This window comes from Protopterus annectens, chromosome 13.part0 (genome assembly GCF_019279795.1).
Source record: "Protopterus annectens isolate FY-2018-M chromosome 13.part0, PAN1.0, whole genome shotgun sequence".
Taxonomy (NCBI): Eukaryota; Metazoa; Chordata; order Ceratodontiformes; family Protopteridae; genus Protopterus; species Protopterus annectens.
Genome location: NC_056747.1, coordinates 1,326,701,157 through 1,326,717,184, shown reverse-complemented (window position 1 = coordinate 1,326,717,184; position 16,028 = coordinate 1,326,701,157). Strand labels below are relative to the sequence as shown.

General features: G+C 39.0%; 1 protein-coding gene across 1 annotated transcript in view; it reads right to left on the bottom strand.

Annotated features, from left to right (window-relative positions):
* The window catches only part of LOC122788060 (low-density lipoprotein receptor-related protein 2-like), a 1,238,079-nt gene that overhangs the window by 402,910 nt on the left and 819,141 nt on the right, over positions 1-16,028 (bottom strand). The window contains exons 55-56 of the mRNA XM_044054982.1: positions 11,199-11,376; positions 5,667-5,863 (exon numbers count right to left, since the gene is read on the bottom strand). Of these exons, the coding sequence (XP_043910917.1) occupies positions 5,667-5,863; positions 11,199-11,376 (375 nt within the window). The remainder of the gene's footprint in view (positions 1-5,666; positions 5,864-11,198; positions 11,377-16,028) is intronic.

Genomic DNA, 16,028 nt, shown 5'->3' with positions numbered 1-16,028 from the left:
TCCACCTATCTGGACCTCTTTGAATCTATCAAGATTCAACCCATTACCCTGATCCTGGATGACTTTAACTATCCAACCATAGATTGGAAGAACTACTCATGCCAGAACACAAATGCCCAGAGATTCCTTGCTTTTGTCAATGCAAATGCTTTTAACCAACTGGTCTACACCCCCACAAGAGTTAATAATATCTTGGTCTTGGTATTAACCAATATGAGTAACCACTGCAGCATCCCTACAGTGTCATCCTCCCTGGTAAGATCCAACCATAAAGCTGTCACTTTCAAAGTCACCATCTCCCCCAACCCCCCCCCCCCTTTTTGGGGTCAAACATTAAAAACTTCTCCAAAGCTGATTACAGCTTCTTGAGGGAAGTTATAAACAGCTTCACTGCCCCCACTCACTCCATAGGAACTGGCATAAATATCCAAACCTTCACCAAAGTACTATACGATCATTTATATAGCTACATGGAATCAGGACAAACTCCTCCTCCTCAAGGAAGAGTAAACCTGTCTGGTGGACATCTGCAATAATTAAACTCTGTAATAAAAGGAAAAAATTGCTGCCCAGGACCAAGAAGGAGCAAGTGCCTAACTGGAAGCAATCTCTCCTTAGCCTGAGCAATCAAATAAGAGCACTAGTGAAATCCTCCAAAGCAAACATCATAAGGCCTTCTTCACACGTCTGCAGTCTCAAAGGAAGCACTCAGATCTGCTCAGAACTGGTGGTCAAGGGCACCACATACACAAATGCTGACAGACAGGTTCAGTCAAAAATTCACCCTCTGTCCCCCAATCAGTAAATCAGGACATCCCCAACACCTGTCCCCCCCCCCCCCTTATCTCTTGGGAGCAAGTCATCACTGCCCTCTAAAAGACAAAAAATACAGCCTCAATGGAACCCAATAACATCCTAGGCTGCATCCTACATGAACTTAGGCAGGAACTTGCAGCACCAATAGGCACCCTATTCAGCCAATAAAGGTGGAGCGTCCACAGATCCAGGCCAGCAGCAGTATTTGTAAATCTCTAGAAAGTACTAAAGCCTAATGTTTTTAAAGGAGAAGGCTGCTGTTGGCAGCAGCTGTCTGTCTCACAAGCACACACATACACATAACCTGTTAGTTATTAGTGTAAGAGCACCTAAATATTTAAACTCAGCAGGAATAACACTGATGAGAATTGGCCACAGGATATTACTTTATTTATTTGTTTATTTATTTATTTATTTTATTTTATATTTGCAGGTGTTTACCAGGACAATTTGACTGAGCACTGAACCCTTTTCAGCAGTAGCCTGGAAAGAAAATATCAAGTGTTGCAATAATATATGAAACAGCATAAAAAAAACAGAAGCATAAAATAATACATGAAACAGAATCATAAAGCAAGTACATAAATCAGTGACACTCATTGATGGCACCTTCTGCACTTCTTGTACATTTTTTAGATGAATTAAATGCTGTGAAGCCTGGCAATTTACTAAAAAATGGTTGTCCCTTTTTTATCGCCTTACCTCTCTGATACTTAGTCAATTTAATCCTCCCACAGACAGCTGTTATTTTAAGGGTGGTATCTGGCCAAATCCTAATATGACCCTGCAGCTGGTCTCTCACTCTCCAGGAAAAGCATTACTTTTTGGACTGTTAAACCATAGACTACTGACCCCCCCCCCCATCCCACCACCACCACCTTACTTTTTTATTCAAGCAGGGGTCTGTCTGAATCCTCCCATAATCCAGCAGGTGGGGCCCTCCCTCTCCTTGTGGTCATTTTCCCTCTGGATTCAGCACTAGGTGACCTAGGGCTCACTGGCTGGGGGGGGGGGGGGCACTGGCTTGAGAACTGCCTCAACATTTAGTTTTTAATAAAAAAACATTAAATTTTTTCTTTATGGGCACTCCTTCTTTAAGAGAATGAACAACCTTTGACAGACACACCACCTGCTGTTGCTTCTTCGTTTCTGCATCCATGGAACTTAAATATAACAAACATTTGTTCTTGTTACACTGGGGGATTATATTATCAGGTATGAATCTCACACTGCCGTATCAGAGCTAAGGTATGACTGTTGTGTGTGTGTGTGTGTGTGTGTGTGTGTGTGTGTGTGTGTGTGTGTGTGTGTGTGTGTGTGTGTGAAATTTCCTCAGCCTCAAACCCTGTACCTTAGTTACAGGGAGACAACAGCTGAATCCACTACACTAACTACCAGGGCACTCAAAGTGCATTTTTCAAGGGACTGAGTTTCAGTGCATTTTCAAAAAATTGTGAGCTTCACTGCATTTTCAAGTAATTGTGAACATCAATGGAAGAAAAGTTTATTGCTGTTCATTCTAAGTATGTTTTCAATTTGCAACTGTTTTGTTCAGCAAATGATCATCACTGTTTTTGCTATAAAAACTGAAAGCAGTGTTAGTAGCACAACAGGTAGCATGTTTGCTTTTGATGGAAAAGGCCATAGGTTCTACTACCCACACCATGTAGATGGATTGCTGATATTATCTTGTACTTTAATGAGGGTTGAAGGTGCTGCAGTCCTAAATGTGTCCAGATTTGGATGAGATGCCTAGTACTATGAACCTGTTATCAGATCCCCATCCATTCCTTATTGCAATATTATCAGCTTACCATTTTGTTAATGTAATCTAGGTAATTTATTCTTAAAGGGCAGCAGGCATTGAATTTGTAGATGAAACTTGGAAATATAAAGTTCTTTGCTTACAGCAACCTCTTTATTACTTGCAGATCTCTTTAATGTGGAATTATTCAATGACTTTTACTTCAGTATAGGTTGTGCATATTGACTGATATTGAGTCGCCTTTTGCGGTTGATATGCTCTGAAATGGTCAGTTTTGTCATTATTGGGTCATATGTTTTGTTTCATTAGTTACTAGAAAAATGTTCAAAACACAAATTTAAAATACACTCTAACAAGTGGTGCTATATTATGCAAGGAATATAATTTAATACAATGACGATGGTGATTTAAAGAATGCATGCATGTCTGCATGGTCCTAAAAATGTGTGCAAGGGGCCTATGATTTGGAAACAGCCCAAAGGTAAACTTTATCTGCCACTGGCCAGATGCATTTTCTTTGAATGTGGTTTTCAACGCTGTTTGAATGACTGTGAGTTTCAAGCGCAGAGATGTTTACTATTAATGCTAAGCCTGTTTTCATTGTGATACTGTACTGGTTTTTTAGCAAATGTCTATTATTGTTTGTGCTATAAAATTTGAAAGAAAAGTTTTAATTAAATACAAATATCTGTAATCATTGTAGAAGTAAAGAAGAAAGTAGAATGCCCACCGACAGATTTGAACAGTGTTTATGGTAAATGGGGAGAAATAGCCAAGTAGTGGTATACAGCAATGTCTGTGGGGGGTGGGGGTGGGAGCTGCTGTGTGTGCATGTGTGTAGGAAGGCCCTGATCATTACCCTTCCTAGGGCCCCATTTGACCAAGATCCAGGTCTGTAGACTGCCATCTCCCTATAGGATAAGTGACAGCCAAAGGATATGGGCATCATGCAGTTAACTAGAAGGTTTGGATTTTTAGGAAATATTAATTAGTTGGTGCAAAGATAGCATCACAAGCATCATCAGCCATGATGCTGGCCTGCTCGTGTCTCTCCCTGCCACCATGCAGTAGCCTCATAAGTCATTGGGACATACCCCAGTTCTAAACAGAACCACAGCCCTCCACCTGGATGTGCAAGTGGGCTTAAGTCACTCAGTCACATCCCCACACAGCACCACCAGCTCTTGAGCCACAGATGAAGTGGGGATATCTTGGTCCAGTTAGGATGCCGTCCTTCTATGCTAGGAAACTGGGTTAGGGTTCTGCCATTTTTTTGAAAGCATACCATAAGTGGGCCAACCATTAACTTACTCATATCTACTGCATTAAATGTTAAGGCATCATACAAAACAGTGTTTAGATAATCTTATGTCTAAAAAGTCTCTTTGTGTCACCTTTGATTGCTTATAGCTCTCTGTGTGGCTAATGTGTTACTCACTGTATATTCTGTGTTTGCCGTAGCAGTGTTAATTATAGTTGTTGTATCTGAGCTTTATTTTATTTACCAGTATTAATCTATTAATACCAGTATTAATCTATTCAGGCAGCTATTAATTGTTTAAATCAACATTATGTTCCTTTAGCACCTGATAAAAATGATAATAGATTGTTTAAAAAAATAAAGTGTGTGGGGAATGAATTAGCTCAAAAAGTGTTTTTTGTGACGATGTAGAATTTATTTGCTGAAAAGGTGGTGGATACTATTATGTACTACTGGATTTTTTTATTACAAGATAAAAATCTCTATAAACTTCTGCATCAAAGACCTACAGTTTCTTTTAAGAGAGGCAGAAATGTTACAGATATGATTGCACATGCTCAGTTTTTACCACTTATACAGCCATTAGGTGTACAACTTCCTAATTTTGGGCTGAGACCATCTGGATACTATTCAGTTTGCAAATTTACTGTATCAGCTTTCCATTTTTACAAACAATAAGGTGTTCAATTCATGTGATGTTTTTAGTTGCAATACAGAAGGAGTTGTTTATGTATTAAAATGTGAATGCAACTTGTTTTATGTGGGTGAAATTAAACGGAGTTTTAGAATTAGGTTTCAAGAACATCTGAGAGACATTAAAAACAAGATTTATTTTGATACATGCCATTATGGTAATAATAGTGGTTTAAGAGGTAGTATTTTAGAGAGGATGAAAATTTCCCCAGTTATGTCTTTAAAAAGTAGATTGCTTTATAAGGAAGCAGTTTTTATATTAAAATTTGTAACATTGTTCCCTAAAGGTCTCAATAAGGAATTGAACTGGAAATTGTTTTAGTAATTGTGTACAGCTGTGTTAATTACTGTTGACTGGTATAAAAGTATGCATTGTGGGGATATTTTTTTTAACTTTATCAAAGGATTTATGTCCGAGGCACTAGAGGAGTGATAAGCTTCTTTTAATTAATTTTTTTGGATCTACTGGTTATGTTGTTTTTTATTTTTGGAGTTTGTTTGTTGGTTGTTTAGATAATCTTATGTCAAAAAAGTCTCTTTGTGTCACCTTTGATTGCTTATAGTTCTCTGTGTGGCTAATGTGTTACTCACTGTATATTCTGTGCTTGCTGCAGCAGTGTTAATTATAGTTATTGTATTTGAGCTTTATTTTGTTTACCAGAACAAACCACTAGAAAAAACGTCATGTTAAGAAACGTTGTCTTGGTTAAAAGACATGCAAATATCAGACTGTATGTGGGTGTAGGCTGTGGGAATCAAATTCATGCCAAAACGATATAGTTCACTGACAGCTGTCTTAGCACACTAAGCTTTATTCCTCTTTTTGGTCAACACTTGTCTCTTACCAGAAATATATGCAGACTTAGGCTATTTCTATGAAGTATGGCTTTCAAACAAAATTAGGCAGATACAGATAGACAAGGTCAGACAAGCAAAATGATACTCTATTTTCTGTTCAATAATGGAGGTTCAATGTGGTATCCCTTGTCAATACACTTATTACTGCAGACCTTGACCTGCTGGCATTGGGCACAAGTAATCTGCTGCTTCTCTATGCCTTACATCTCATTGAATAAATGTTACCACTAAACAATTCATGAAATTCAGAGTAATATATTGACAAATACTCACAGCAGAGTACAGAGTCTTCATCAGAAGCATCTGGACAATTGTTGTAACCATTACATAAAAGGTACGAGGCAGTGCAGTTTCCATCATTACACTGGAATTGTCCAACTGGACAGTAGCGCACAGGACAGGTGTTAGGTTCATCAGAGCCATCGCGGCAGTCTTGCTGCCCATCACATTTCCACCAGATGGGGATACACCTTTAGAAATTGAAAACATCTATATAACCATGACTTTCCAAATCATTTCACATCTTGCAAAGGTAAGCAGGTGAATGCCACATTTAATCAAGCATCTCACTGTTAATTGTGCATCAGAACTGTCTAATGAATGGGTAAACATTAACCTTATTTGGGTACTTGAGCCCAAACACATTGCAATCATCAAACAATAATATTAAAATAGCAACTTAATATGATTAAAGTAATAGCTATATAACAGTAAAGTGCACATATCTAAGAATTAATAAAAAGCATACTTGAGATTTAATATTAATGCCATAATTTATGCCACAGATTCAGATATACCTTCATAAAAAAGTAACATTTTGGCGATTGCCAAAATAGTGACCTTGTCTAATTTACATGTAGCCAAAAAAAATAAAAAATTCTAGAGCTGCTGCTAAACGACCAGAAGTTTCAGATCTATAGATTTTTAGGAGTCCCTCTCTAGAAGACAAGAAACTACAAATCAGGCACTAGGGAAACAAACACTCCATAAGTTATTTACTTACTATTTATTTAAATTTGTTAACAGGAATGCCCAGCTGTGAGGTCTCATCGAAGGTGCAGTCCTGTGGAAAACAAGAGACTAGAAACTGACAGTTTCCCCCTACCTAACCATAATGGTGAAATAATGAAAATTGTCATGACACAATATTGGTTGACCAGGCCATTTTTACCATTTCTGCTCCCTTACCCATGGTTAGCATGCCCACCACCATGTGCTGTAGATACATACAGTAATGGACACCTTGTAAGTGTCCTTTGGCCTGCTTTTGTCATTAAATAATCAGACCTTCAAACGCCTGTGCTTAAACTCAGTAAGCATAATTTCTCCTGTCTACATGTCCCAGCATTTCATCAAGGGGGTTTCATCTTCTTCAGTTACCATCACTATCCTCCAAGCTTGGCCCCAGCGAGTAGTGATATAGCTCAGCATCAGTTTGCAGACATAATGTGTTGCACTGTTAGTGTGGTGCAGCAGAGGGTGACAATGAAACATGTTTCATAGGTTTATAGGTTGGTACTAGGCTATCGGCCCTAGGGCGTATACAAGCCTAGTCATGACAATTCCCTGGCTATTTCTTCCCACAATATTTGCTTCCCTGGACTCCTATCTAGCAGGGCGACTGACCTGATCCCCAGGGTGAATTTCCTATCTCCCATCCAATTGTCAAGGTTCCTTTTGAAGAGGGCCAAACAGATGCTCTGCTTGACATGTATGGGCAGTCTATTCCACAGACTGGGGAGTCTCTGGGTCAGGAACCTATCCTTCCAGCATATTTTATTTATTGTGATGACAAGATTTAGATCTCTGGAGCGTGTGGCTCTGAGGGATTGGGATTTCTTTAAGTGTAGCATGTCCAACAGCTCTGGGTTTGACATGGCCTTGTATGTTAAGCAGAGATTGCCTCTGAGTAGAGGATATGCGACAGAGTATAGCTGGAGTTTTTTCAGACAGTCAGCATAGGGCATCTGCTTTAGGCCTGTGATTCTTTTAGTGAGGTATTTCTGCGGCCTTTCCAGTTGTTACAGATGTCTTGAGAGGTACATACAAAATGGGGCATCGTATTCTATAATGGGTCTAATGAGGGATGAGTACAGTGGGACAATGACCTCCTTTTTTCTGGAAGAAAAGCCCTTAGTGATGAGGTGTGTCACATAGAAGGATTTCCTGACTGTTGTGGCAATGTGGTTATCGAAGGTGAGACCACTGTCCACCTGTGCCCCTAAGTCTTTTATCACACTTTCAGTGTTTAGTGTAATGCCACCTATGTGGTAATTTACGGGTACATGTTTTTTCCTAAAGGGGATAGCTATACATTTCTTAGCATTGAGCTTGAGCCCATGGCTCTGGCACCAAACACCTGTTTCTGTAAGGCCCCACATCATTTGGTGATTCAGTAATGGCTCCCAGTTTGCAGTCATCTGCGAACTTTGTTAGCCAGAGTCCCTTAATGTTGGCCTGTACTTCAGAGAAGTAGATGCCAAACAAGAGCGGTCCCAGGACTGAACCCTTAGGTACTTCACTTGTCACTTGTTTGGAGATGGATTTGGAGTCGGCTACTTTTACAGTGTGGGTTCTGTCAGTAAGCCAGCTGGTAACTCATCGAGTGATGTAGCGATTAATGCCCAGCTTAGTAAGTTTATCTGTGATTCCAGAGTGGGGGATGGTGTTGAAGGCCTTGGTAAGGTCCAGATTGGCTGTGTGGACCACCTTACCCTCATCCACAGCTCTGGAGACTGATCCGAAGAAGTCAATCAGATTCAGGAGACAAGATTGGCCCTTCACAAACCCAAACTGGGTGGGGACCAGTGTTTGAAGGTTGCCAATGTCTTTGTTTATAAGTTCCATGATAATACGTTCCATAGCCTTGCAAATCAGGCTCATCAGACTGATGGGGTGGTAGTTCCCAGGATCCAAGGTGGATCCCCCTTTGTGGAGTGGGATAACTATAGCTGTGCGCCACTCATTGGGCACGAAGCCTGAGGTGAGGCTATGATTAAATATGGCACTTAGGTGAGGTGCCAGTTCATTTTGTAGTTCATGTAGTACACAGCCCGGGATGTCATCTGGTCCCTTGGGGGCTGTATTCTTAGCTTTTGGAGAGTGCGTTTTTTACCTGTGTGGCCATTATTACCAGAATTTGGCAATCTTTCAGTATTGAGATGGGCCCTTTAGGGGATGAGATGGGGGGTGAAGTTGGCACTGAATTGATCTGCCAGGATATTGGCAATGTCCATGGGATCAGTATATTTAATGACATTCTGTTGTAGCTCAGAGCAGATCTGAGTATTGCCATTTCATATTCTTTCATTATAAAATGGCACATGCCTGTAGCTTGGGAGTTTTCTCATTGGCAGTCATGGCTGAGGATTATATTTACGTTCATACTTGCATTCATCTTCAACTTTATTTAACAGGAACTTTTAGAAATTAATAGAAAATAAATTAGCAAAGTACAAATGAATACATCATCTAACATAGTGATAAAACTTGAGTTAAAATAAAAGATCAATGCAAATCCCCAAAGTTTTAATACAAAGTTAGTACTGAAATGATGCCAAATAAAATGTAATTATCAATTTAAGGGTCATTCAAATAAATAGATTATTCCTCTGTTAAAGCCTGCCAAGGTAGTTGAGTTTCCAACCAGCCTGAAAGCAGGTTCAACATGTGAGGACCAGCCAGAAAATTCCAGATTATAAAGTGGAACAACCAAGAGACCTTGGGAAACAAAGTGCAAAGCTCTATTATGCCTACGCCAGGATAGCAGGTCTTGGAGAATGAGCACACCCAGGCCATGTAGGCCTAATTGCAGCAGAAGTTACACCTTCTAACCTATCTACCATTTCAAGTGGCAACCAGCACAGACTCCCAAACCCCAATAAACACAGTGGCTGTGGAGATTTGCACTAGTTGTTAAATGGGCAAGTTCGGGGTCTGAAATCCCAAGCATAAGGTATTGCAATAGCCAAGATAGGTATAAACCACTACATAAACTACAGTGGGAGTGTCTTTAAACTGAATAAGATCCTGGATCAGGGCAATGCTTCACAAATGATAACAAATATTCATGCCACATTTGTACTTATTCACTCATGCAGTAGGAATTCTTTGAGCTAGCTGCAAAAAGTTTATTTCAAATTAACAAGGTCTGATGGCTTCCAATGTATACTGTACTTGTGGATGTTTTTGCATAGTTAATATTGCAAACACAAGTGTCTATACGATAACTAGAATGTAAATGTGAATTTTTAGACAATGATACAGGCGTCTTATCACACAGCTTATGACATGTCTGAAAGGGGTTTTTGAAGGAGTAAGCTGTAATTCTGTCAATGGCACCATAGTATGTCTAGCACTTAGGTTTAGCAATACATTGTTTTACATCATGCCACAACTGCATGGAATAAATACATAAATTGTTTGTTTCTGTAAAACTAGACTGAAATAGCCAAGGCAATCCACATACTATGGTTGAAGAAAAAAATGCTGCAATTTATTGAAGTTTTTAAAAGTGACTATCTGGAAGCAGAAGCAGTGCTTGTCACAAAAAGACAAAGATGTTTGTGGAGTTTATAAGACACTACTGAGATATTTGTGCCATCTGTACACAATGTATTTCCAAAGCAGCCTGATCATAAACAGTGAAAAGCATGCTTAATTTGTTAAAAATTAACATTTTACTGATACAGAATTGTTGGATTTATTAATGAAGAGGAATCTGAGAAGATGAATTTAGGTAATGACCTAAGATGAATGGCAAACAGAAACGGCCACTCATTTCACAAGATTGGTATGTAAGGCTTTCAAACGTAACATGATATAACAAGGATCACACAGACAGGTGATATGGACTACATATGTACATGGGTTACACAGCATGAAAAAGGGTGGAGATACAACACAGAGACAGATAAAGTGCATACCAAGAGAGTCTGCAGACTAACAAACTATCAACACCTCTTTTCATAGATGCCTCCTGTGAAGTCCCCATGTCTGGTCTTCAAGAATTCTCCCCCCAAATGCATTCAGTGAACAGTGTGACAGTCAGTGACACTCTGTTATAGGTGCACTCCCCCTCTGCAGTACTTTGTCACCTATGTAGGCATCGACTATGAATTTTTGTTATGAAATGTAACTTGACAGTCCCAAAGAAAAGACATAAAAGAGGGAGTGCCCCCCTGCACCTCCATGGGAGGTCTTGGCTCCCTATGCTCCCCAAACCTATATCACACAAATTTGGGAAAGTAAAAAACTCCACTACAACGCTCCTACCCCTGCACAATGCAAGTAGAAGGCAACTAAGGCTCGGATAGCAGCCGTTGGCTTTATAGCAGCCCCAGCATTCGAGCCTTTGGAGTTCCCCCTATGAAGAAGATGCAGTTATACAATGCTGAGATATATATAATAACTAAACATCATTGCTGTATATTGCATGCATTATTTCATTCAGTTTAACTGATAAAAGTTACATTCGCCTAACAAATCTGTTAAAATTCTCGACACACATCTATATAAAGTTAAAACAGATTAGAGACAATGTAATGGATGAAACATAGTAATGAGCAGAAACTGTAGGTGGTATGCTGCGCTGACTGGAAAGTATAGGAAAAGCAGCAAGCTTCACATAGATTTTACAAACGGACAGTAAAAACATATGATCTGCACTGATTCTGTCAGTCAGGTTAGGCACTGGACAAGAAACAGAAATCATACATTTGGAATAGGATGAGTGAAAAGAGAGAAGCACTAAGTGTACAATGAGGAAAGAGGTGCATCGTAGAAGATTCAGAAGTTAGTGCTAACCTTTCATTATCCAGACACCGATACTGAGTACTGGAGCAGAGAGCTACGCATTGAACCTGAAAACCAACCATGATGCCAATGAAGTTATCAGGGCATTCACAGGTCGATGTTTCTCCTCCTGGACCGATAAGGCACAGATGACTGCAACCGCCATTGTTTGTGCTGCAGGGGCTGGTCACTGAAACAGAAAAAGCTCACAGGTCACCAATATCAACAAAGCTGGCTGTATAAGATGATTACATTTATTTTGTATAAACTTTGTGATAAGATCAATAAAATGACTGCAAAAATGACAGAAGAAATGGAAATATGAGCCTTGTATATCTTTAACATTGTCAGTACCTGAAGGTTTTTTTCCAAAACAAATAGTTCTTGTAGACAATCTGCAATCCTCCTGCATATATATGTAAGCACTTTTCTTGATGATAGTTAATCTGTGTCTACTCTATTATATTAAAATGCATGAGCTCTAGACACAACAGCTTGCACCTTTTGGCACAAACATCTTACCTTTGTTACACATGAGCTATAAATATACCTGCTGGAGAGCTACAAGCAATTCTGCAAGTATGTAAAATATTTTAAAATACATATTTTTGCAGGATATCAAACTCCCTTGAGCCTACCCCTTAGGAGTTTTCCACACCCCATTTATGTGCTTTACAACCCAAGTTGCTCCATCTCAATGAAGGAACAATTATTCTTAAAGCGTAACAATAGTGACAGCTTCTTCTCCACTACCTGTTCACCTGGGAGAAGAATTAACAGCAATATTTTAAACCTGTACACTTCAGTGCAATAAATAATCAGTAGTCATGATAAGCAAACAGCCCACATCAGTACAGCACAAGCAAACTGTTAAAACTGCATAAAGAATCCTGCACAATGTCCTAAGAGACAATATCTCATCTGGCTCATCTGGAATGCTTGCACCCAGCCGCATGCTTTTCTCTTTTGAATTGTGTAACTCTGCCTCTTGTGTGTTCCATGCAGATACAAATATTTTATGTAATTAGACTTACATTTATAGGCATCTACCCCTGTCTTGTCTTTACCTCCACCCCAAACTGGTGTTCATAGCAGATCTTTGTTTATACCAGAAATATCTTGTTCTGTATAATGTTTCCATTTATCATGTTAAGTCATTCACTTTGCTGACTTACATCCACAGTATTTACATTTTTTTAACTTGACTTGTGGCATTCCATGTTGTTGTACCTGGCAAGAGCCATGTGAATAATTCAAATACGCATAGTACATTGTTTTGGGACAACTAGGCTGGATAGAGCTGAATATGAAGTCAGATGGACACATCTGGCAGTTGTCAATGTGAATTTCAAGTCGTTCTGAGAGTTGTCCTTGGGAATTTCAAGTTGTAACTTGAAAAATGCTACTCCACAAAGATGGCACACCGAAATACTGAAATAGTTTCTCTGAGGCAGTGGAGAAGTGCATGTTAACAGAGGGATTTAATGTTTTTTGGGAAAGTGTTCCACTGTGGTTGACTGCATCAAAGTTATCTGCAAAACTCCTGTTCTTTGTAATTGTGCTGCCAAACTGTATGAACCCTGAAATGACTCATCAGTGGGGAGATAGTCATCTAACCCACTCCACTCACTCAGCTAACTAGTAACTACAACTTACTCTGATCCCATAACACCTTGGTGTGCAGTACATTTTGTTAGCGGATTTCATTCAGAATCTGTACAACTTAGGAAAACATTTTCAGATAATAGCTTTTTCTATAACTTTTCATTTGGCAGTTTATAAGATTAATAAAATAATAGAGCTATGCTGTGAAAAGAGATGAATAAGTCAAGCCTTGTTGCTTCTCTTTTGTGCCGGTCCAGCTTCAATAAGTATCCAAGCCACTTGCGAACCTTGATTTACCTCGAGCATAATTGGGTCTTCATCTTTCTATGCTAATAGAGTTGTAATTTTAATTAATGTCTCACAGTTAATGCAACACTCCTTTTTCCAAGGCAGAATGTGGATTCACTGCAGTGAAACATTCATTAACAAGAGCCCAGCTACCTTCCAGCTGACCACAGAATAGAATAAAAAGCAACTTTTCTCCCTTGTGCTCTGAGCCTGGTCATTATGTTTATATATTTGGTAAGTGCATAAGCCCACTGGACACAAGTGTGCCTTTTCAGGGGCAACCAGGGAACATTGTCTGGTTAAGTAACAAGCTGAGAGCAATGCAGAAGGCAAATACAGGTGGAAGAAATCGAACTCAGTACCTTATGCTACAAGAAGCAGCTTGCTATTATGTCAGAATGTGAATCCTCTGAATTAAGTGCTTGGTATGCAGAGTTGTAGGATGCAATAATGTTTTTCATGCCTGATTCACTCTATTACATACCTAGCATGGATGTAGGAGGATTAAATACAAAGTGCAGGTGCTTGCTAAAGGGCACAGTCAGTCTGGGCTGTAAACAAAAGTCTTTTAGTTCCTGAAATGCACAGGCCTGCACATTTGGACACATGCTCATAAACTGTATGTTCCACACTTTTATGCTGGGTTAGACCTACCAGTTCATCTTCCTATTTACACTCACCCATCAGTTTGTTAGACTGACACTTGCTGTTTCCTCACACAAAAGCACAGTTCATCATTTACTCAATAAAACTAAGAAAAGAAAACACAAAAACATCCTCACTAACAACAGCAGCACATGAAAATAAGAATTTTACTAAAATGTATTTAATTAATAAATAATCTAGCATTTTTTATTTTGCATGCATTATCTACACTCACATAATCTAACTTCACAATCAGATAAGTTCCCACTTCTCAAGTTTTCAACTAGCAAACCCAATCTTCTACAGATCAATATTTTATTTTCTCATGACCAGCCACATTATGAAACACAGACTTGTGCATTACATAATTTGTATCAACCTTCTACCAAACAAGAAAAGCATTTATTATGTTAAAAGTAATCCTGCAAACATTGATTTCAGTCAGGTGGCCTATATGATCTACATTTCTAAGCTTTACTGATTCCAGTGAAAACAAATTAGACATAACATTAAAGCATAATTTATCCACAGCATTACTTTTGTCAGGAATTTTCATTATTTTGTCTAGTAACTATAAATGTACCACATGTAGTTTATATTGATATTAATCTGAGTTCACTGACAAAAACAAGTTGCAAACCTTACAATCCACCACATCAAAACAAATAGGCTATTATACTTCTACAGTCTTGAAAGCAACTACCACATGTGTCTGGCAACCACAATATAATCTATATATTTATTTATTTAACATTTATTTTACCAGGATAAGTCCAACTGGGCATCATGTGTCCTTTTTCAGTTGAGTCCTGGGGATAAAAGCTCCAAAGAAATAACAGTGTACATACATGCTTTGGATAACAATAAAACTGGCATACAAGATAAGAGAAACAATGAAGTACAAAAAACAATTATGTAGAGCAGTAAGATACTCAGGAGTAGTACCATTATTTACAAGAGCCGCGGTGGTACGGCGATAACGTTGTTACCTCACAGCAAGAGGTTCTCCCGTTTGATACTCGGCCGGGCTTGGGAGTGCCTTCTGTGTGGAGTCTGCATGTCCTCCCCGCGGTTGGGTAGCGTTTGAAAGACATGTGTGTGTAAATGGGCGTGCCTTCATTGAAGGTTGGGCGTTGAGCTGGCACCTTGGCATTTCGTAAAAATCTACTGCCAATCACTAGCAGACTGGAGTTCTGTTGTGGCGACCCCTTACCGGCAAAAGACAAACAACAACAACAAAAAGTATATTTCAGGTGAGAGTATAGTGTATGCATTAAAGGCTTCAACAGATCACTTACAGTCCTAGCTGAAAGAAGAAAAAAACAAAACATTTTTTCCCATTGATTGGAAATATCAGCTATGTTATATGGGTTGGAGACAGTGGCATTGACAAAAAGGCAGGAGTTTGAGCTGGATGTGGCAGAATTAAAGATGTTAAGATTTGCACTGGGTGTGATGAGGGTGGACAGGATTAGGAATAAGTATATTAGAGGGTCAGCCCAGATTGGAAGGTTTGGAGACAAAGCCAGAGAGGCACGATTACGTTGGTTTGGACATGTGCTGAGGAGGGATGCTGAGTATATTGGGAAAAAGTTGCTAAGGATGAAGCTACCAGGTAACAGGAAAAGAGGAAGGCCTAAGATAAGGTTTATGGATGTGGTGAGAGAGGACATGCAGGTGGTTGGTGTGACAGAGCAAGATGCACAGGATAGGAAGAAATGGAAACTGGTGATCTGCTGTGGTGACCCCTAACGGGAACAGCCGAAAGAAGATGATGATGATGATGATGATTGGAAATATCTTTGACAATCTGTTCTATAATAGACAGCTTTGATTGTCTGATAATTGATCATGTTTACATATCGGTGATAATGTCCTACTAATAATGAAAAATGATAAGCTCGCTATCAAATTAATTTCCTAAAGCGCAATACTCAAGATGACTATTCTGCAAACTGTGTATAAGCTGTTTTTCAGTGCAGCCAACATGTTTGCATTTTCTTATCAGCTCTCCATACACCACCACAATCTATTCTCCCTGCTTTAAAGCAAACACTCATCAATAATGTCCTCTGTTAGAAGACGTCAATATTAACTCCCGTTGCACAACAAGGAAAGGTTATGTTGATTTCTCAGCCTACCTAACCTAGCTCATTTAGTTTCAATCCTTACTAGCTTTAATCCTTCCAATAATAGCGGCTTGTTTCTAACTTTATAACCACAGATATCATTTATCTATCTATATCTATCTATATCTATATCTATCTATCTATATATATATATATATATATATATATATATATA